Below are 23,237 nucleotides of genomic sequence, written 5' to 3'. Positions count from 1 at the left end.
GTGTCTGGAGATGGATGGGGCACTGGGGACAGGGCAGTAGTCCCTGTGCAGGGCAAGGTGTACTGAGTTGCCAACGAGCTCCTTAGAGCAGCTTATTTGAAATTTATTTAAAATGCAAAAGATGGAAATGAAATGGATCACTCCGAGTGCTAACTGGTGGGTTTTCCTTCCTGTTGGTCTGTAACGAGTCCATTCTTCGGGCATCAGCCGAAACACGAGGCTCAGCGGAGCTTTCTCCTCCCCACCCCCCATAAAAAGAAAATTGGAAAATCAGAAAATGGGAATTTGACCGTGGTGCCCGGCCCTGGCTCAGGAGCAGCCAGCCGTGTCCGGCAGCGCGGTGCCGTGCTGTGCTGTGCCGTGCTGAGCTGTGCGTGCGGCTGCCCGGCCCGGGCGCGCAGGGGTTACAGGGCGCTGCCGCTCCCCACCGGGGCGGGCGGGAGCCGCCGCTGCTCCATCCGGGAGCGGCAGGAGCCGCGCGAGGCAGGCCGGGATCTGCCCATATCCGGGCGGCTCCGCGGCGGGGACACTGACAAAATGGCGGCGCCGAACTGAGCGGCCCGAGGCGGCGGCGGACGCTGGTGGAGGGACCGAGCGGGTGCTGCCGGCATCGTCGAGGGGCGGAGGAAGGGCGGAAGGAAGGGAAGGGCCGCGGCCGGTCGGCGCCGCGCGGGCGGGGCCGAGCTCCGAGCGCCCGGGGCGCTGCCGCCGCCGCCTTCTCGCCTCAGGTAGAGTCCGCCGTGCGCGGGGCCGGAGGGGGGTCGAGGCGGTAACGGGGCCGCTTCGGCTCGGCCCGGCGTCCTGGGCCCGCTGCGGGACTCAGCCGTGGCAGGAGCCACCTCAGGTCACGGCCTGGGGCCGGCGAGGCGACAGAAGAGCAGGTGTCCCATCGGGGCCCGTTTGGGATACTCCGCCCGGCCGTGAAACCCTCCTGGCCTGCGTGTCCCGGGAGGCCGGGTGCTGCTGTCCTGCACAGTCCGTGCTGGCCCGAGCAGCGCAGCGGGGCTTTGGCTGCCCTGCAGTTGTTAGCCGTGAAGATCGCTCCGAGGTGCGCCTGAAATGACTCCTGCTGCTCCCGGGAATACGTGTATGCGTACGGAGAGGAGCTGTATCCTGCTAAAGGAGATAGCAGAGCGTAAGAATGGAAGCCAACCGAGCGAATGCACAGTGTTCCTCGTGTTCAGCTGGCCTCTGTTTCTTTCCAGCTCTGGCTTCTCTGACCGTATGTCGTTGTGCTTATGTGCTGATTTCAGGGACCAGTTTTCTCCTCATTCTATGAAAACTTTTAGCATTGGAAATGCATCCTTTGGGAAATTGCTGTTGCAGGTCAATGACTTGTTACCTGAAAGAAGAGCCCCCTTTAGTTGGTCTGAACCAAGTCCCTACAAACTTAATTTTATGACTTGTGAAGTCTCTGTTAGTTTCTTTATCTCTGGCAGTGAAGCATTGTGATCATGTATAAAATAAGCTGTTAGAATAGGTACATGAGGGAGGGTACCTAGATACATCAATATGTGATGTTCACTACTCAGTTGGAAATATGGGCATTGAAAGTATTTTTTAAGGAATTTTAAAGTTAGATTTAAAAGCTGTGTATTTTTTTCCTCAGAAAATCATGGGAGTCATTGACAGTTGCATGTTGCCATTCAGAGCATCACAGACTGGTTTGGCTTGGCAGGGACCTTAGAGATAATCCAGTTCCAGCTCCCTGCCACTAGACCAGGTTGTTCCAAGCCTCATCAGGCCTGGCCTTGAACACTTCTGAGCTTTCATTCAAGCTCTTATTTATATAAGTCCAATCTTTTGTGATTATAATGTAAAAGAAACCAAGGTGGGCTTTTTTTTCCCTTACAGTTTGACCTGTAAAAGCAAATACTGTATTCCTATATTTTGAAAAGAGGTGAAACATTATTTTCTTCAACTCCTTTAGGGAAGAGAATTTAATCAGCAAAAACAGCTGCATTAACAAACAGATTATTTAAGGACACAAAACTACAGGAGGGAATAGACATCAGTTCCCATGGATACAGTTGGTGTTTGGTAGTTAGAAGTACAAAGTTGAGATCTGTTTCTTACTCAGCAGTCAACACTCTCTTCCTTTAAAATGTGTGCCAGTGTCTATAAGCAGAAGTGACTTGTGAATTTTGAGATTCATATATAAAGCAAGGTGAGCTGTAGTAATTCCTGTTTTCTGGAGGACTAATTTAATTTGTTTTCTAAGAATTAGACTTAGTTTAACATGTACATGCTGGTACCCATCAGTGCTGCCAAAAGGAACAGCCCACCAAAAAAAAACACCAAAAAAAAGTTATTTATTTGGGTAAGTTCCTTAGCTTGGTTTATGCTGTGTGGCCTTACAAACAGTTAAGCTGTCTGTGGTAAGTGGTGGGAGATAAGTGGACTGGGTGGTTTACACTCCTAAACCTAAACTGCTTCTAAAAATTTAGAGTGCAGCTTTATTTTCCAAGACTGCTGCTGATTTATGATTTTAGTCTTCTGTTAATTTAACCTTGATTTCTCTTAGGGGGTGTTAGATTTACCTATCCCAGCTACCCGAGCTGGTGTAACCATGAAGTGAATACTGCCATACCAGATGAAATTTGTAAAATATGTAGGTGCAAAACCCATTTTGTCCTGAATTCCAGGCCTTTGGAATTTGTTAAAAACATAAGTTGGGGTATTTTGTCAAGTTCTTACTTCATTTTCTTTGGAAAAAGTATTTTCAATGTGGTCTTAAATACCGCATGTTTGGAAAATTATTTTGAAAGTGGCCAAAATTAAATTACATTTTAATTGCTCTCATGCTGTACTTTCTGCTGATTTCTGGATTTCTTAATACTTTGGGCAAAATTTCACTGTTAATTATTAAAATTCACTCATGTCTGATGATCGCTTCCTTATTCAGTGAGCACTGAAGAACTATATGCTATCAGACTGTATTGAACATATAATTACCCAACTACACTCATTTAAGGTTTCAAAGCTATCACAGTGCAAAGAAGGATTGTGAATGCAGTTATACCCCTTAAGATTTAGCAAGTTTCTTAAGAGGAATTCTGTTATTTTTAAAATGGTTCTCCAAGGAGAATGGGATTAAGTGGATATCCCTTAAGTGTTTCTTTTGCAGTCCTCATTTATGTATTACTTCCCAGCTTTCAGGTTTTATTCATATATGAGTAGCACGAGTATTTAATTCATATAATTTGCATATGTTCCCGGGAGTTCATTTTCCTATTAACTTGTCATATTCTTCCTCAATTGCTGAATCACTAATTGGTTTGTGACAGTGCAAGTATTGTAGAAATGAAACCTGAATGAAGAAAGAGTGACTTTTTGGTAGACTGTGTAAAATTTGGATTCTTGTTTAATTTATTTAATTTATATCTACAATGAGAAACGCTTAGCAACACAGTAGTAAAGGAGCTGTGTGAGTTGGGCTTCAGCATTTTTGTTGCCTTTGAAGAAAAGACAGAGCAGAAACATTTAGTTTACCTAGCACTGTCTTAGTTCCTGATCTTCCTCTGTGAAGCAGTAGAGACTGACAAAGTTTAATTTCATGATACTCTGAAGAGGCAAATGCTCTGCAGTTTCTTCAGTGTTTCACTGTGGTTGCTTTATCCTTTGCCATGCAGTTGCAGTAACAATTAGTGCCCAGCCTGAACACAGAGATTTGAGTTCTCTGCAGACACGGGGCTCTTTCCCTGATGAGTCAGCGCCTTCAAAATGCAAACGTTTTTTATTTGGCTTTTGGCAGAAAATTCTGTTTCCCTTACCAAATGTCATAGCTATGCTCTCAGCGAATTTGATGCTTGAGTTGTTAAACAATTTTACAGTAAAAAAAAAAAAAAAAGATTAAAATTTTCTTTGTTTCTCTTCCTGCTCTCATTTTCCCTTATGTAAAATAAATTTTAAAATTACTTAACTATTGATGAAGACTGGCTCAAAGAGACTTTAGCTAAGAGACTGTGAAAGCCTCAGAATCTGAACCCTTAAACAGGTGCAAGTAGCAGATGATACAAGAAGTCATAAAGTTGCATGTGATAAGCCAGGCAAATGTGTAGTTTTAACAAATGTGACTGCTAGAGAACGAATAAAATCACTGTAATTACATGCTCTTACTGGTGTACTTCTCACTCCCATCTTTTGCTGGAGCTGGATGTCAGAATCATTGAACAGCAAGGTTATTTGATCCATATCCTGGCTGACTGGGTAGTAGAGTTGGCTCTTCTAGCTACAAAGGTGTTGATGGGGAGAACACAGGTGACAAATGGACACAGGAGAGGGGGGAGGCAAAGAAGCGGTGCTGGCACACACCAGTGGTTCATATCTGCTCTTGCAAGCTTTGTCCACCACACAGAGCTCTTTACTATGACCACATCCTTTGCAATTTAGGACTGTTTAGACTTGAGGCACCTAAAACATTAGTTGTTAACAGACAGTTAAAAACCCAACATGGTTTGTAAATTAGTTTGAGTAAAGACTGCCTGAAGAATTCGCTTAGCATGCTTTTAGCATCTGTGAAGGCAGTGCTGCATGTGAATGTTTCACTGCTCCAGTGCTACATTGTGAATTTTTTTACTGCTCTGTTAAATGTGATTTGTTTTGTTTTGTTAACAGAATAGCAGTTTTGGGTTCTGACAAACTCGAGCACTTCAGGAACCAAGGTTTCACAGCGAAGAGCCCCTGCTTTCACAAGTTCTGACATCAGCCAGTCTTCCTTGAATTCTGGTGTGTGCGAGTCCTTGGTGGAGGTTGCATATATACATGTTTTCATGAAGAGAAGTGAGAAGCCAGAAGGTTACAGACAAATGAGGCCTAAAACTTTTCCTGCCAGTAATTATACTGGCAGCAGCCAGCAGATGCTACAGGAAATACGAGAGAGCCTCAGGAATTTGCCTAAACCCTCAGATGCTGCTAAAGCTGATCACAGCATGGGCAAAATGTTACCTGAAGATCCTAGACAAGGCCGAAATCCCCCTAAATTTGTAACATATCATAAGGTTTTGCAGGAGATAAGAAACTCACTTCTGCCTTTTGCAAATGAAGCAACCTCAGCTGTCAAAGGAACATCAGAAGTTAATCGACAGATGCTGCAAGATTTGCAAGCTGCTGGCTTTGATGAGGTGAAGTGTTTTATTTTAAGGATTTGGTGTTCTGCTAGCTATAAACTATAAGTGCATGTTGGAGGGGGTGTTGGTCAGGGAATGTTTGAACAGCATGATAAGCAAAAAGCTTCAAAATTTGGTAGGTTTCTGATTGGGACATGAAACTGGTAATAGTGGGGGATGTAAAAGAGGACTAGAAGGATTTAGAGAGGCTTGGCTTTGTATTTTTAAGCATCTTGTCCAGATTGTTCTTATGTGGTAGGTTGTTTTAATTATTTATATAGTTTTAGGCAGAGAGGACTGGACTCTCTAGAACATGGATTTTGCCTCTGATACTCAAAGTAATTTTGGATTGTGCTAAATTAAAATAGGTTGATAAAATACGGCCATTCTAAATTGAATGGCAATACCAAATATTTTGGAAAATAATCTGAAATGTGGTTTCCAGGAAGGAAAAATGAATACACTTACATCTCCTGTGTTTTTACTGGGACCTGCACATCACATAAATCACACTTGTTTTCATGCCTTCTTTGTAAACCTGGGTACAAAAGCATGTTTAAAAAGAGCTAGCAAACCACTCATCTTGCCAGAGGAAAAAGGCACAGTACCACAACAGGGATTAACTTTTCAGGCGTGCACTGCTTGCAATAGTGACCAGCTCATGAGTTCTGCTGTCTGTGATGCTTTGATATTTACAGAGATCTACCTCTGACACAAGTGAGCTTCTCCAAAACTACCAACTGGCTTTTCTTCAGCTGCATCCCAGTGTCAAGTGCTGATAGTGGCTTTTCATGTTCCTTTCACAGTCCAGACTGTGTGTCAGGAAGAATGGAAGGATTTTATAACGATAAATTATTTTTGTAATCATTTGCTCCAGCTCTGTGATTCATTGCTGAGGTTGAGGAAGTTTTGTTGCTGTTGTTGTGTGCGATTTTGGGGCAAGGAGGGGTGTGCGTTTGTTTTTTCAAAGTCGATTGGTTCTCAGCTCCATTTTTACAGATTTGAACCTGCAGCTGGTTTTGCAGACTGAAGGTTGTGGTATGTGGCTGCACAATAAATTAGAAAGGTATCTTTAAGTTGGTATTTTTGTCAGATCCTTTGTATCTTGAAGCCTTTTGCTTCTACCCTTTGTTCTTGGATACAACTGCAAATTCCCATGACACTTGTGATTATATGGGGCTTTTTTCAGGCACAGTGCCAGCATAAGCCCTTTCTGCCATGTGTTAACCTACAGTTGTATTGCCACAATAGCCCATATGGCACTGATCCACATATGTCCCTAGGAACAGATACAGCTGAGGTAGGGAAGCATTTGTCTTGGTTGAGAAGTTTCAAAATGTATTGAATTTTTTTTTTTCCAAATGAAATATTAACAAACATTCTTGTTATTTCCCCCCACCTCTCAGTAGTAGGTAGCATTAAGGGGTGAAGTGGAACAGATAGATATCAGTAAGTGTCAGGTGTGTGTATACAGATATATATATATATATATAATAATCAGGGTAGGTTGCTAGTCATTGCATTTGGGGTTTTTTATCCTAAATATCTTACAGAAAATCGCTTTTGCTTACTATGGTTCAAGTTAAATCCTTATATGACATTAAGACATTGACTACTTCATATCACATAGGTGACCAAATTGTTGACCTGAAAATGTTATGTGTGCTTTTTGTAATGTCAGCTGGTCCATAAAGATTGCAACAACTTTACTGTATAGGCTTTTTTATTATAAAGTCCTTTTTTAAGGGTTGTATGACCACACTGTTCTATCAAGATGACATGATTTACATCAGACTGCAGTGCTTCAACTGGTTAACTTTTCTTCTGAATATCCAGATTGCACTACTATTTCAGGTGATCTCTTCTAGAAAAGACATTTTAAAAGTAGTTCTAAAACAATTGAAAGAAATCGATACTTTGTAAAATTACTTAGGTGCAATTAGCGGAGGATATTTGGCTAAATAACCATGATTTTTGGTATTTCTTGTAAATAATTTTTTGTGTATAATTTTCTCTTTAGGATATGGTTATACAAGCTCTTAGACAAACTAACAACCGTAGTATAGAGGCTGCTATTGAATTTATAAGTAAAATGAGCTACCAGGATCCTCGTCGGGAACAGATGGTTGCAGCAGCAGCAAGACCTGTAAACGCAGGTATGAAACCACCAGGTAGGTGTATCCATGGTGACTCAGTTACTCACTGAGTGTATTCTTATAGGTGAAACATGGATTGGAGTAAATTTTGCCTTCATGTGCCCACAGTAGAACAGAAATGCTGAGATACAGGTTTTTTTGCCTTTAAAAACAGCATTTTACATATCTGATGTAATCCTTCTGAGAGATAGGTCTGTTTGACTTGAGTTTCTTAAGCATGGTTTTATAACTGCATGGTTTTATTACTGTGCATAAACATTTTATACAAGGAATGGTATTCAGATCGCATTTTGGTAATTTCTGTTACCTTCTGATGTGGTGCCTGTGTTTTGTTTTGTGTCAGGCACCACTTAGAAATTAGTGCATGAGCATTGAATTCTTCTTTACTATATTCTTTACACACTCCTGCATTCTTTACACACATACGCATTCTGTATGTGTATTTTTGCGTATGTATTTGTCTGTGTGTGTATTTATATATCATATAACTATGGTATTTGTGTTTCAGGATGCCTCTCTGCTTAATTTCCTGCTTGGTTCCAGCTTTTGTTTCTATAGTTTTTAAGGCAGGCTCCATGTTCTTAGAGATGTTAGAGGAGGGACTGTATCTTTACTAGCAGACTCAGAATTTTGCCACTTGCTATTATTGCTTTCTGAACAGATGCTAGCACATTTTTCAGATTACTTGATGCGTTTTTAGTAGCATACACCTAAAAAAAGAGCAACTTAAAGATGCAGCAGAAATACTGAACTTTTATTAGACTAAAGTTGGGTGCTGAGCTGCTAGCACTGCAGTTAGATTTTAAATCAACAATATAGATAGGAGGAAAAATTAGTCAGGAGTTGCAAAGAACAGCGTCATTTTCCTTTAGTCTGTTAAGCAGGATTAGTTGGTGCTTGTATGAAGTTCATAGGTAAATTCCACCATTTAGACATAGTTTTCATTGTTACCTGCAAAAATATAGTAATTAACATGTTCTTTAAGTGAGGACAGGGTGATTTTCAGCAATTAAAGTACTGCATGTGTTTACACATATTTTAGTGTTAACATTATAAAAACCACAGTAAGACGGCCTGCACCATCAGTTCCTTGTATATTTTGTTTATGTGATGCAAAATAGCATCTGCAAAGTAAATATATAGCAGGGTTTTGCTCTGTAAATTTTGCATTCATACAGTTTTAATTTTTGCATCTATCTACAATGCTTTTACTCAAAAAGATCCAACTTTTAAAATTAAAGTACTTAGTCAGATTCTGTCTTATGGGAATATAACAAGTCTGAATGATCTGTGTGCATATAAGGGTGCAAGCCTTGATTTTACAGCATTCAGTTAAATTTAATTTAAGAACACTAAGTGTTTTGCAAATGTTAATTGGAAAGGATAGCAATATAACATATTTTTCCATGCTATTACTTCTTATTGCATTTGTGCTGAACATTCTGAGAGTTTCTTGTACACATGTTTAAAAATACATTGTGTGACTAATAATTTTGCATGTTACCATTTTTTTCAATTAAATGTTACATTTTTACTGAAGTGAAATACATTTTCAGAAAAGTGATTTCTGAAAAATCACTTTCTGGTATTATAGGTTTATAGTTTCAATGTGGGGTTTTTTTTCCCTCTTTCTTATATGTACACTGAGCATATTAGCATGCAGTGCTGTATATTACTAGAAAAAGTTTTCGTATGAAGTATGGTGGATTATATTGTGTCAGAGAATTCAAGTCCTGTTTCTGTGGTAATTAACACAGAAGAACAAAATATTCAAAGCAGTCAATAGGAATAATTTCTAATAATGTAAATGCTGTGTTTTCTTCTTGTGGAAGCAGGGGCTGTGCAGCAGTCAGTGAACCGCAAGCAGAGCTGGAAGGGTTCTAAGGAGTCCCTCGTTCCTCAGCGGCACGGCCCTTCCCTGGCAGAGGGTGTGGTTTATCGCTCGGAAAGTCCCAGCTCGCAGCCTGATGTAGGAAGGCCGTTATCTGGATCTGGCATTGCAGCATTTGCTCAGGCTCATCCTGCCAATGGACAAAGAGTGAATCCCCCACCTCTGCCGCAGATAAGGAGTGTCACACCTCCCCCTCCACCTCCTCGGGGGCAGACACCCCCTCCAAGGGGAACTACTCCTCCACCTCCTTCCTGGGAGCCAAATTCTCAAACGAAGCGGTACTCTGGAAACATGGAGTATGTGATCTCCCGTATTTCTCCAGTGCCACCAGGAGCATGGCAGGATGGTTATCCACCTCCACCTATGAATCCTCCTCCTATGAATTCATCCGCACAGGGGCAGAGAGGCATGAGTGCTGTCCCCATTGGCAGGCAGCCAATAATCATGCAGAGTTCTGCCAACAGCAAATTTAGTTTTCCCTCAGGAAGAGCTGGAATGCAAAATGGCAATTGTCAGGCAGAATTCGTAGTTCACCAGAATGTGGTGTCTGGAAATTCGGTGAGTCGCCAGCCACCCCCATATCCAATGAATCCAACCAACAGGCAGAGTCCCACAGCACTACAGATGCAGGCAGGAGGATCTGCTCCTCCTTCAGCGTACACCAATGGGAATATTCCTCAGGCAATAATGGTGCCAAACAGGAACAGTCACAACCTGGAACTTTACAACACCAATGTGGCTGGAATACCTGCATCCTGGTCACAGCCTTCCCCCGTGCAGCCGCAGTCGTCGCCGGGCAATGGGCACGACATGCCTGCGTGGCAGCCCAGTATTCCCGTGCGCTCCAACTCCTTCAACAACCATCACGGCAGCAGGCAGAGTCACTCGGGCAGCTCCCAGCCTTCGGCCACCACAGTGACAGCCATAACGCCTGCTCCCATTCAGCAGCCAGTGAAAAGCATGCGAGTGTTGAAACCAGAGCTACAGACTGCCCTGGCACCCACTCACCCTTCCTGGATGCCGCAGCCCGTGCAAACCGTTCAGACCATTCCCTTCTCCGACAGCCCCTCCACCAATATGGCAGTTATGCTTCCTGTGGCGGAGGCTCCAAATTACCAGGGTCCCCCACCACCTTACCCCAAACACTTGTTACATCAGAACCCTTCTGTCAATCTATATGAGGCAGGACCCAAGCTCAACAAGGAGGAGCCACCTCCTTTATCCAGGGAGGATGAGAATGAAAAGAATTACGAATGTGTTGATTCAACAGATAAAGAAAAGAAGCAAATTACAACCTCACCTGTTCCTGTTAGAAAAAACAAGAAAGATGAAGAAAGAAGAGAGTCTCGCATTCAGAGTTATTCCCCTCAAGCCTTTAAATTCTTCATGGAGCAGCATGTGGAGAATATACTCAAGTCACACCAGCAACGTTTGCACCGGAAAAAACAGCTAGAGAATGAAATGATGCGGGTAAACTCCTTCTTCTTTCTAAATCTATGACTAAACTCTTCTATTACTTTTATAAGAAATGTCTTAATTGTAGAATTAAATAGATAGAGATAAGTAGAAGATTTAGAGCTGTGGTATTGAAATCTGTTTTTAATCTTTGTGTTTGAGATGTGGCAAGTTTCTTCCATGTCTTGTTTATGTATTTAATTTTCTTAGAAATTGATTTTTAAGTAAGTTGTTTTGGATATCTAAAGGTAATTTGTATGGCCTACGTACAGTAGGGTGGCAGAAGCAAAACAGTTGTTACATGAACTGAGATGTAGCTACATGGCTCATAGCTTTTTGTTATGGGTTCTACTTAATCCTGATTTTTGAGTTATAGGCAATATTTTAATGATTTTAAAAAATATTTTTGTTTTTTTAAACTAAGTACTGAAGGTACAAGCAAACTGAGGACAAGTTGCAGGCTGGCTAGAGCTTTTATATAGACTTGCAAACAGTAACATTATTTACATTCTGAAATTTGTTACCAGTAGGGATAGTTTTTTAAAGTTCAAAAAAAAAAAAAGAAAACATTCAAAGGTTAGTTGGGGCTTTTGTAGAATGAAAGAGATTGTATCTTTTGTCTAATGATTTTGTAATCTGCACTGTAAATGTATCTGTTTTTCACATGTGTCTGTTTTATAATTATGCTCTTCAAGAGCAATTGAAGGGCGTAATTATAAAACAAATACATGTGAAATCAACTTTTTTCTGCCTGCATGGAGTCAGTGGTCTATTTCTAGTGTTTCAGTGTTCTGTTAAACCAAATCAAAAGGGTAAAAACTTGAGCTGACAAACATATGTCATTTCAAAAGAGAAAACAGTGAGAAGTAGTGAAACTAAGATTTGCAGAAAGATGAAATTGAGATGAGTCACACAAATATATTTCTTAACAGTTGTAGTTGAAAGTTTCACATAAGTATGATGTTCTTTTTTATTTATTCTATGAGAGTATGTATTTGGCTTATACCACTTTCTTGACATGCTGTTTTTTAAATCTTTTTTTTTCTTATTCTTTGAAAATTCTTACTGTAAGCTGTAGTCTTTTGTGTTTGTTTGATCACGAATATGTAAATGTTAGCAAGATTTCATCCTGGAATTCTTACTAGATCTTTATTCTTAGTCTTCTCTCTTTCCTTTTTCACTTCACTAACAGCTGATTTAAACTGTTAAGGTGTGGGAAGCTTTCCTGAACTCTGTAGCCTCCATCCCTGTGTAGACAAGTAAGATTCTGAAGCAACAGTGTTTCTTAAGAATAGCATGATCCCTTTTTAGAGGGCTTTGCATGCAACCCTGCATCAAAATTAAGCATGAATTTATTTTGGCTATTTTTGAGTACTTAAATGTAAGATTATAATTAATGTTGATTTGCAAACTTCACTTTCCCTTCTTACTGTGTTGTGTTTTGTAGTATCTCAGAATAAGTATTACTTATATAAAAGCACTGATATAACTTTTCTTGATATTTTTCTTGTGCTTTTAAAGCACCTTAGTAGGAGTATTTTATAATATTTATAATATTAATGCTAGAGTTTTAATAGTTTATGCTGGATTTAAAGCTGGGATGCTTATTTACAGGGCGGAGGTTGGAACATGGGTTATTGTGCTGCTGCAGACCTCTCCTTTTTCATAAGCATACAGGAGAGGAATGCCACAAGAATAAAGTGTGTTTTGGGCCTTCTTGAGAAGGAGAACGGGAAATTATTTATTTTCAGAAAGTTTTAAGAAGATTAAGCAAGTATTGAATCCCTTCTTTTCTGCCCTTTGAATTTTGAAAGAAAAATACCTCAGAATGCACCTGTGAAAATACCAGATGCTGTATTTCTAGCATACCTGACATATTTCTATGGTGTCAGGTCTCCTAGGAGTTTAGTGGTCTCAAAAGTGTTTAATTTAGATGTGTGAGTTTGGCCAAGAGTTACAATAGGTGTCTTTCCTGCAAACAGAAGCCTAAGTCATCCTTTAAGGCACAGCAAGATGAGAAGGAAGCAGAATGAGAGCAAACTGTGTGATGATAGAGAGCCAGTCAGGAAAGTTTTGGTGTCTGGCATCTTGAAATAATTGGAGGTACACGTGCAGAAAGGTTTGTGCAGCTGACAGTTTGTTAATTTTTGGTAAATGCTGAAGCTGAGGAGTGTTCTAGGGAAAATACAGCAATTCAGAGAGAAAGTTTGTAATTAACATTTGTTTTAGTGGATGACAGGGAAAAATGAAGGTGGGTTGAGGGAAGAGATGACAAATTGCAGTACTTGGGCTACTTTTTTTTACTATAAAACGGTTCAGATGCGAGAGCTAGAGAGCAGGTAGAAGAAACCAAAGCTTTCCAAAACCAGGATTTTGGAGACTCTTTGTATGTCTTGCAGTGATTAATCATTGTATAGAGTCTCACTCCTAGGGGGTTGTTGGCATCCAGGTTTTATTCTTTGCCAGCTTTGTCAGTGATGGGTGGGGTTCAGTTTGTGTCAAGTGGGTCTGTACTGAGATGAGCTTTAGGATTCAGATGGGCCTTAAGAAGGTGACCCACCATTGTCTGAACTTTACCAGGCTCAGGTCTTCAGCTGTCTTCTTGATGTTTGTAAGTCTTAAAAAAATCCTTCCTTCTGTGTTGAAGTGTGCCTTAAGCCTGTTCTTTCGTGGAAAACTTCAGATGTTTCTGTCTTGGAAGACAGTACGCAGATGTTCCTGCAATAAGACAATTTTTTGATTCAAAACATGTAGTTGAACCCATTACCCACACCAGTCATAAAACTGCAGCTAACCAGTCCTAACTACTGCCTATCTGATGTCTACAAAAAATTTTGTCTTAAATTTGAGACAGCCTTCCCCATTTCAATCCTACCAAATTTGTATAACTTGTGAAATTCATTTGGGTAGACGAGCATATTGTATGCATTTTCCTAATTGCATCTCCTTTGGATCCTTTTTTGCTATGATGCCTGTAAGAAGTTTTATGTTTTCTAACAGTATTTTCTTTAATAGGTGGCATATAGTAACTTGTGAAAACATTTTTAAGATACTGAATGATATCTAATTGAATTTTTTTGCCTTTTTTGTCAGTCGCATCTATTATATTTTGTTTCAAGTTATGTTGGAAGTCAGGCAAGGCCAAAGTCGTCTATTAACATACAGTCTGTGCAGGCCTAGACTAGTTACTTAGTCCTATTGATGGTTCTGAATACAGCTATGCAGACAGTATCTCACATATTTGAAGCTTTAAAGAGATGGAAACAGCAAGATTTGGTATCAAGAATCGCTAAGATGTTACAGTAAGAAAAGCTTTTAGACTAGTGCTTGAGTACAGTTGAAATGTTTGCAGGGGTTCAGTGTGGCCATGTTTGAGTTTATGATCAACATGTCCATGAAAAAATAAGGAAGTATGCTATATGTTGAACTTGGAAATCATTGGTGTGGGATGGTGATTTCAAGCCAAGTAGGAGATAAAATAATTGGGATGCTGTGAGAAAGGTAGCATATAGTAATGTGAGAATGCTGTCAGAAAACAAAAGAAGGAATGAACGTCAGGCTACGTGGCAATAGTGTCACAGAGAAAAAATATAAAAAAATTGAAGACAGGTTCTATTCTCATTGAAACAAAGAAGGATTATTCTGATTCCAGGCCCTGAAATTTGCCAAGAAGAATGGCACCAAAATTAATGGGACTTTGAAGGGAGTGGAAAACAGCAAAAATATACTGGGAGGGCACGCAGGTTGGAGTACAATGAGAGTGATCAATGTGGTTCTTGTAGATAAGGGTTTCCACACTGTAGGTGATGAGTTGTGTGTGGTCTGTGAGTGTTTCAGCTGTCAGAATGTTGGTGGCATTGGCTGGAACACCAGGGATGTTCAGTGAAGATAGGGATATGTACGCAGATAGGAGCCAAGAAAAGATCCTGTTGGGAGGAGTGAGCCACTCCAGGAGGTGCTTTGCTCAGCTGGTTCCTAGGCAGAGTGGAGAGCAGGGGTGAGAGTGTGAGTGAAGCCCTGCTAGAAAGGGGTGTGTTGTGTGATAAGAGGGAACATCAATTGGTCAAGGCGTGTGGCAGAGGTGTGGGCAAGCAGTAGGAAGCAGTGCCAGTAGGATCTGTTTTGGGTAGCTGCACGCGGAAGTGACAGAGAGAGTGTGAGAGGGAGTGCATACTCCCTCCTGCAGCTGAAATTCTAGAGCATGGTCAGGAAGTTCAGTGACTTCTGCTCCAGTTAGTCTGCCTTTCCCATGGCAGCTCCTTAGCCCTCAGCAACTTACAGCTCCCAGACATGTCTTGGCTTTCTTTAACCCTGTAAAGATAATCAGGGAGGCAGCTGATGCACACTGTTATTCAGATAATATTATTTGCAGTGGTTTTTATCAGTAATTTGTAAATTACCATTCTTAAGAATGTAGTAGTCCCTTCTCTAGAACCTGCATTTTACTGTTGAAAATAATCACATTTCAGTTTTTTATCACTCCTATGTGTTTTCATAGAATCCTAATGTGTAAATTAAAACAAAACCAAATCCCTTTAAGTATTATTTCTTGTGCTGTGTATAAGTATTTGGTTTGCTTTGCCTAAGCCTTGTAATTAATTATGAGAAGATCACCAAGAGTTAAGAGTACTGTTCACTCTTCAGATTTAACTCTGTTTGCTGCACAGGTTGGATTGTCACCAGAAGCCCGGGATCAAATGAGGAAAATGTTGTGCCAGAAAGAGTCAAATTACATTCGGCTAAGAAGAGCTAAAATGGACAAGTCAATGTTTGTAAAAATTAAAACCCTGGGAGTTGGTGCGTTTGGAGAAGTTTGCCTGGCAAGAAAGGTGGATACTAATGCTCTATATGCAACAAAGACTCTGAGGAAAAAAGATGTCTTGCTTAGAAATCAAGTTGCTCATGTTAAAGCTGAGCGGGATATCCTTGCAGAAGCTGATAACGAATGGGTAGTTCGCCTGTACTATTCATTCCAAGATAAGGACAATTTGTACTTTGTAATGGACTACATTCCAGGAGGTGATATGATGAGTCTCCTAATTAGAATGGGTGTCTTCCCAGAAAATCTGGCACGGTTCTACACAGCAGAACTGACGTGTGCAGTTGAGAGTGTTCATAAAATGGGCTTCATCCACAGAGATATTAAACCTGACAATATCTTGATAGACCGTGATGGTCATATCAAACTGACTGACTTCGGGCTCTGTACTGGTTTTCGGTGGACCCATGACTCAAAGTACTACCAGAGCGGTAAGAGAGATACAAGTATTCTTTACAAGGAATTAAATTATAAATGATAAATTATAAATGAGTAGAAAGATGACTGTGCTGTTTCTTTTATGAGAAGGTTTAAGTAGGCTTTTCAAAATCCTATTTGATAATTTGAAACAACAGCTAAAGGAAAAGGTGGAGTGAAAGAGAAGTCACAGTTTTGAGAGTGGTAAAATACAGATTATGTGATAACTTTTTTTTAGTTTCCAAAAATAAAAACATACCTTCAAAAACAAGGTTTAAATTACTTCTGATTAGTTTTTCTCAAAATGTTATGTATCTTAGCCCAGACTGTTACACAGTCTCTGGTGAGAAGATAAAGATTTAAAATCTGATTTTTTTTTTTGGTGATTTAAATGTTAGAGGTTTATGTTTACACAAACGTTAAAACAATATACCCCTTATACACTCAATGTGGTGATGCTAAGAAAAATCTGAAAAGTATTGAGATTGGTATTTTCTTATAGTTATGTCAAAAATTTGCTTAAAAAAATTGTGCCCTCAGATGTTGGTATTTTATATCCTAAACAAAAATCAACATCTTGATGTTGATTTCTGTTTTAACTCTCAGGTTCAGTATTGAAATTGTAACTGATTCTGTCTTGTAACACAGAATGTTAATGGATAAAGCAAATTTCATCTTAGGTAAGAACTAAAGTAGCCATGCTCAGTTTTGGCATCCTTGTCACTCCCTGGCAGGTGATCACGCCCGTCAGGACAGTATGGATTTCAGCAGTGAGTGGGGTGACCCGGCCAACTGCAGGTGTGGGGATCGGCTGAAGCCGCTGGAGCGCAGGGCTGCGCGGCAGCACCAACGCTGCCTGGCCCACTCCCTGGTGGGCACTCCCAACTACATTGCACCTGAAGTGCTGTTACGGACAGGTAATGAACGTGCTGTTGTACTGCAGCCTCACTGCAAAGTGACTGGTACTCAGGCGTCCTGCTTCACTTCTCCCACACTCCCCCTTCTCCCCAGGGTGTGATACTTTAACAAAAAAATAAATATTTGTTAATATGGAAACCTTAAGTATTGAATTCTCTTGTGAACTTTTTTGTTCTTAGAAATTTGAGATTAAAACTATACAAAGGCTTGACTACCTTATTTGAACTTTATTTCAGGTTACACACAGTTGTGTGACTGGTGGAGTGTTGGAGTAATTCTCTTTGAGATGCTAGTGGGGCAGCCTCCGTTCCTGGCACAGACACCACTGGAAACACAAATGAAGGTAACTTTAAAAACCTGGTATTAACAGTCTGAAAAAGGCTTGAAACTTACATAGTCATACTAATTTGTAGTGAAAAGAAAGGTGATGTTTGAAGGCACTGCCTCTCCAAGCATGTTATAAACTGAAGATTTTAAACTTTGTTATTGTGGAAGTGTACTTGATTTATAAAGAAACTTCTAGAATCACATTTGTAACTTATCTGGTCATACAGTAAACATGCCAACTAAAAATTACATCTCATCTCAGCCTTTCACTGTTTGTATCTGTTCTAGTTGTTGTTCCCCTTCCCTCTTCCAGTATTTATGTGTTCTTTTCTCACCTCTTCCATGCTTGTTTGCCGGCAGAGGATTTCCTTTGGTGATGTACCTGCAGGTGCTTAGCATGGGAGGGTGGAGGAGCAGCAGATGATTGCCTGCTTAGGGCTACTGACAGCTCAGAGCCTATGATTCTTTCCTTCCTGAGCCCCTACTGTTTCAGAGAAAGCATCAAGGCAGTCTTCTGCTGATGTCATTTTTTGCAAAATTGCATTCAGGTGGCTCAAATGTAGGCAGTGTTGATTTTTTTTTTTTAACTTGAAATCTCTTAGGCTTTACAGTACATCAAATAACTCAAAACTCATCTGCCTCATCTTTTTAGGATTGTAAGCCATGTGCCTAATCTCAGGTCCCAGGTGCTGGATTTTATGGTATCTTTGTTGGTTTATAGCTGTGTCTTCCATGCCAGACTCTAGTTTAGATTTGGAATGTGAATAAACTTTGCCTGCATTTTGCCAGATTTCCAGACAAAATATTCCTTGTCTTTCTGAAAGAGCAGCTTCATGTTTTCCCCTCTACTGTGAAAAACCTTAGACATACTGAATTATTTCTTTGTGGTCTTTTGTTTTGTTTTGTTGTTTTAATGTATTTTTCCTTTTTTTTTTTAATTATAAATAAATAACACATCTTTTTGCTTTTAAGGTTATCAACTGGCAAACTGCACTTCATATTCCACCTCAGGCTAAATTGACTCCCGAGGCCTCCGACCTCATTATTAAACTCTGCCGAGGGCCAGAAGATCGTTTGGGCAAAAACGGTGCAGATGAAATAAAAGCTCATCCATTTTTCAAAACAATTGATTTTTCCAGCGATCTACGGCGACAGTCTGCTTTCTACATTCCCAAAATTGCTCACCCTACAGACACATCAAACTTTGATCCGGTTGATCCAGATAAATTGTGGAGTGATGATGATAAGGAGGGGAACAGAAATGATACCCTCAATGGGTGGTACAAAAACGGAAAACATCCTGAACACGCTTTTTATGAGTTCACCTTCCGAAGGTTTTTTGATGACAATGGCTACCCATACAACAATCCAAAGCCCATTGAGTATGAGTATAGTAGTTCCCAAAACTCAGAACAGCAGTCAGATGATGATGATGATGAACAGGCAAGTAGAGGAGTTCAGAGTCGTGATCTAGTTTATGTTTAGTAGAGCAATAAAGGTCAAAAATGAAATAATCAATTCTGCAGCTTTAGATTTTGAAAAGTCTCTTCCTTTAAGAGAACTGAAAGAAGATTGCTAGGGTAAATATGTGCACTCTTCTTTTAAATGCTAAAAAAATTATTTCTTCACTTTCCCTCTCTGTACATTTTGTTTCCCCTAGAATACAGGGAAATGCTTCTTGAGAATTAATTTATTCCAGTGATGTTAATTGTTTAATTTAGAAGAGATTTGATGTTAGGTTAAAACAAAAATCACTTGAATATTCTTATTGGTCCTCTGTACTCTAAGTACTCAAAATAGGAAATAGTGATTTTATTTTCCCTAAGATGCCTGGTATCTATTTATACATATAGTGAATAATTTTAGAGAACAAATCTGTGCTTCAGAATTTTTAATCACAGTTTTTCCATGCATTGACCAAATATAAAACCTACTTTACACTAATAATGTTCTCTGATACATTTCTGAAGAGAAAAAAAAGGCTGCTGTACCCTCACTTCTCACTGTATTTAGCCTTATTATTCACAGTGTTGGAAAAAAATCCACCTATCTGGTGAAATGTTTCCAGCTGCTGTGGGAGTGGCCTTGTTTTCAGCTTTGAAACAAGAAAGTGTCAGTCTTGGCTACAATATGATTGTAAGATGATAAAACATTAGAACTAGTATTTTATTAAATAGTAATTGGATTTGATATTAGTAACACTGTAGCATGTGACTGGTACTCTCAAAGCAGGACTGCTCCCTGAGAAAGAACTTGATTGTCTCTTGTCATCAGTTCTCCTATAGATGTAAGAGGAAAAGAAGCCTTAGAAACAACACTTTCTGAAATCTAGTTCAATTTTCTGACTACAGCCAAACTGTAAAATGTGTACAGTGCTGCTTTAGTTGGAATTTTAGTTTGAAAAATAAATTTTAGAGTAGTATCTTTATGATAAATTTGAGTTAGTAATGGGAAAATATTCTAAATTATGACTTTTGAGACTTCTTGTGGAGACCATTTGCCTTGGCTGGAACAGTTTGCTCCTGGTTACACAGGCACTGAGGAGAAGGGCTGTGCACAGGTCTGTCTGAGCTGGCAGTACAGTTTCAATGCTCTGTCTTTCACAGCCTGGATCAGAACAGAATTAGGAGCTGACTGCTGTGCCTGCTGCCTTCTGCATTAGTTTCCATAATTTCCAGCAGTAGATGCTCAGGTATCTCCTAGGGTCTCATGGAGGGTACTGAGCCTGTTGAGGTTCTGTAGAGCAGGATGGGAGCATCACTCTGAGCAGCTTCACTGAGACAAGACCAGGAGTTAAGTATTGAAAGGCAGAAAGAATTACGGTTTTGCCACTATCCTTCTTTTTCCTAAAATAAATGCAGTGGTAAAAAAAAGAATGCACTATTTTTAGTAAACTTAATGCCTTTTGAAACATTTCTTCTTCATTGGAATTTAATTCCAATGGATAATCTAATAACATGCATGTAAGCATTACTGCTTTCCTAAATTATTATTTGTGCCATTGCACTGGCATTGCAACTATCTAAACATCATGAAACTGGTGTTCATAGCTGTTCTTGCAGCCAACATCAGTTACCAGTTTACTTTTCTCACCAGGCTGGTTTGTTTGCATATGGCCATTTGTTGTCTTTCCGTGCTCCAGTTCAGCGTCTCTGTTTGTGCCAGTGCAACTGTCTCTAGTGCTGTCCTAAATACTGATCTCTGAAGAAAGTGCTTGTTGGTTGTCATTTGGAGTTTCCTTTCTTGTGAGTGGGTTGTCATTTGAGCGATCCAGCTTCTGGTGTGGTCCAAAAATGATTTTTATTGACATAACTGAGGGAACTGCAGCAGGTTGGCAGTGAGGAAGCTTCTTAAACGTACTTTGGCACAGAAGAAAATGTTTGTGGAAGTTCACCCCTCTGCTCTGAAGTGTTTATAATGGTTAGAAGACGGTTATGAGAAGTTGTTTTCTCAAACAAGTAGTTAGTTAGTTGCTTACTATAATGAAAATGAGTTTGCAGCTTAATAAAACAATTCCTGCTCTGCCTTTCTCACAGCTGTTGAAATAGAGTAGCTTTTAAGATTAATTTCATTTAGCTTAATTATTGTAAAATGGCTGCAGTGCATAACTACTCCATTTTATATATTATGTAAAAAAGATGGCTTTTCATGTAAATAAACTTTAAAGATTATCCTCCTTCATAGTAAGTATCCCAGTAAAACTGGTCTACTTGTCTTGGAGCAAAGTATAATATATTGCTGGTTAAAGGTAATTTAATCAAGCCTGCGTCACCATTTTTGAAGTGTGCAGAGAAAATAATGTCAATTCATTAAATTGACTCTTAAAATTGCTTTTTCATCTGAGTATATCTCTCCTCTGCCTGCACTATACTATGGTGTATTCCTGTTTAATACTATTACTGATCCTAGGCAATTTAAAAATAATTCTAAAAAACAATAAATAAGTGTCCTGTAAAGGCACCATTGGTCTAAAAAGAAAAACCAATTGCTTTTATTAAAGGAAATCATTGATTCTTTTAAGGACATGTGCAAGTACTGAAATCTTAAATACTCTTTTGCCTTTTTTAAACAAATATGGGAAGTGCTCACAACTTTAGAATTTGGTAGATGCTTCTGGCATTTTCTAATATCGTGGTAGAAGTTGTAATGTTCCTTGTTTGAATTTCACCACCTATATGCTGCAGTATTATGTATTTCCTTGCAAAAAGTGCAGTTCATTACAGTCCATGTTCTCCTCTGAGAAAGTTAGTTACACACGAATGTTGTCACAACTCTCCAGCACACTCTGCCTTACCCATGTTTTGAAACTTGATGTTTCATACGTAGATTCAGAGTCTGTTGAGATTCTTCATAGTTGCTGCTTAAAACATGGGTGTTTCACTGGTGACCTACAATGGGGATTGGTTTGTACAGGCAGTAGAGAAGAGAGGCTCCTAGCCAGCAGCTGTGGAATTCTGCAGTAAGTTTTAGTTCAGGTTACCTTTACTTTGTAAAGCATGAAAACAAGTTTCTCTTTTATGTGCCCTTGTATACATATTAATTGTATTTATAAAATGTTCTATAATCCTAGAACTTGTACTGTAAATACTATTTGATATTCAGTGGCATTCTATCCTTGGGCAGGCCCTCTTGCTGTATCTTTTCTATCCTCAATTTTTAATAGAATCTATAGAATTTATGGCTAGAAAGTCTCTTTGAGACTGATGTATCTTCCGCTGTTGCAAAAGCTGTGAGTGGGAATGATTTATTTAGACTCCTTTTAATATTATTCAGCTGATAGGCAGTGCAGTGGGTGGGTTCTTAGGTTATGCTGCTGTCACTGAAGATACTATTAGGCTTTTGTTTCAGATGTTGTGGGTGTTTCAGATCAGACCTTTAAATGTGTTTGCTTTATTTCAGCCAAAGCAAAAAAGATAATGAATTGGGTCAATGTCATAGTAAAATGTTTTGAATGCCTTAAGATGGTCATGATAAGGCACTATTCAAGTTTACTGATTTATATATATATATCTATAGATATATATAGACATACTCTGTGTGTATATGTGTATATAATGTCCTTTTTGTATTATAAGGCTGTCAGTTCCTTTGGATTCTCCTATTAAATACATAGACCATCCCACAATTCTTCTTAAGCGGATCATTCATTTATTCTGTACCTAGCTGGTAAACGTAACAATTTCACATTATCTCATGGCCATAGTAAGTTATTCACCATTTTTTTGAGTATTCTTTACTTGTCTCAACCATGACCTGGGCATCCCCTTTTGCCAGGTCTCTGCATTCCTGCAATCCAGCTACATGTGTGCCATATGATCTCTGAATGCCCATTGGCACTTTTGGGTCTTAGGGGCATATGGGATGCTGGCTTGGACCATGATCTCCAAGGCTCCTGATGTTCATATGAAAGGAATGTACATCTTTGCTGACTTTTCCAGTAGGTACACTGGAGCATGCATCCACTTCATCCAGCAGTGCCAGGTTTCCAGTTTGTCAGTGCCCAGCAGTTGAGCAGTGGAGAATTCCTTGTCCCTGCTGACTGCACACACAGCATGCGTGTTTGACCTGGAGATGGGATGTGAGTGGGTGGTTGCACTGACACCTTCTTAAAAGTTATTTTAGAATAAGAGAAGGAATTCCAGCTCTCATGAGCAGCCTGACTGAATTATCAGCTACTGGTAGTCGTTGACATTCCTGAGTTATTGAAATTGTTCCTGTTTTCTCAGAATTGGTGTCTGTAGTGTAACACTTGATGGAATAATAAACCCCACACTGGATCTTTATAAGAAGTGAAAATCACATTGTTATTTTGGCTATTCAGACATGAAATATAAAAATTATTGCCCAATTGCATTTATTTTTCTCTCCTCCTTCACATCCCTCCTCTACAAGTCCCGTTCATGCTGCAGCAGCTCTTCTGTTTAACAATAAAATGGCACAAGTGTAAGAGCAGGAATGCTATTGTACTTGGATGTCACCTCCTGTTTGTACCTGTTCTCAAAAGGATACATGTTGATGTTCAAGAGTTCAACTTGTTGGTGTTCTTTCCTTGTCCTCTGCTACCTCTTTCATCAAAATAAGTAAATCTTATTAATTACTATTATTATTAATATTTTTATTATTTATTATTCATACATTATGTACTG

General features: G+C 39.6%; 1 protein-coding gene across 8 annotated transcripts; it reads left to right on the top strand.

The window, feature by feature from the left end:
* The first annotated feature begins 493 nt into the window (after positions 1–493).
* On the top strand, positions 494–22,216 carry LATS1 (large tumor suppressor kinase 1). Of its 8 annotated transcripts, none has more exons than XM_077175363.1 (8): positions 494–728; positions 4,618–5,123; positions 7,129–7,264; positions 9,100–10,625; positions 15,278–15,860; positions 16,581–16,763; positions 17,001–17,107; positions 18,064–22,216. In XM_077175363.1, the coding sequence occupies exons 2-8, from the start codon at positions 4,773–4,775 to the stop codon at positions 18,574–18,576; spliced, it is 3,399 nt and encodes a 1,132-aa protein (XP_077031478.1). In that variant the 5' UTR covers positions 494–728; positions 4,618–4,772; the 3' UTR covers positions 18,577–22,216. The 8 variants fall into 8 exon arrangements, with proteins under 8 accessions (XP_077031478.1, XP_077031477.1, XP_077031476.1 ...); XM_077175362.1 differs by having other exon boundaries at positions 9,097–10,625; XM_077175361.1 differs by having other exon boundaries at positions 7,129–7,279.
* Positions 22,217–23,237: the final 1,021 nt, after the last annotated feature.

Source organism: Agelaius phoeniceus, chromosome 3 (assembly GCF_051311805.1).
Source record: "Agelaius phoeniceus isolate bAgePho1 chromosome 3, bAgePho1.hap1, whole genome shotgun sequence".
Taxonomy (NCBI): domain Eukaryota; kingdom Metazoa; phylum Chordata; class Aves; order Passeriformes; family Icteridae; genus Agelaius; species Agelaius phoeniceus.
Note: the sequence above shows the minus strand (reverse complement) of the source record. Positions and strands in the feature narration are given on the sequence as shown.

Bases quoted from the DNA above. Each gene is read 5' to 3' on its own strand.
- LATS1 (XM_054628967.2), top strand. From the start codon at position 4,773: ATGAAGAGAAGTGAGAAGCCAGAAGGTTACAGACAAATGAGGCCTAAA. The intron at 5,124-7,128 runs GTGAAGTGTTTT...TTTTCTCTTTAG, and splicing joins AAGCTGCTGGCTTTGATGAG to GATATGGTTATACAAGCTCT. The intron at 15,861-16,580 runs GTAAGAGAGATA...ACTCCCTGGCAG, and splicing joins CTCAAAGTACTACCAGAGCG to GTGATCACGCCCGTCAGGAC.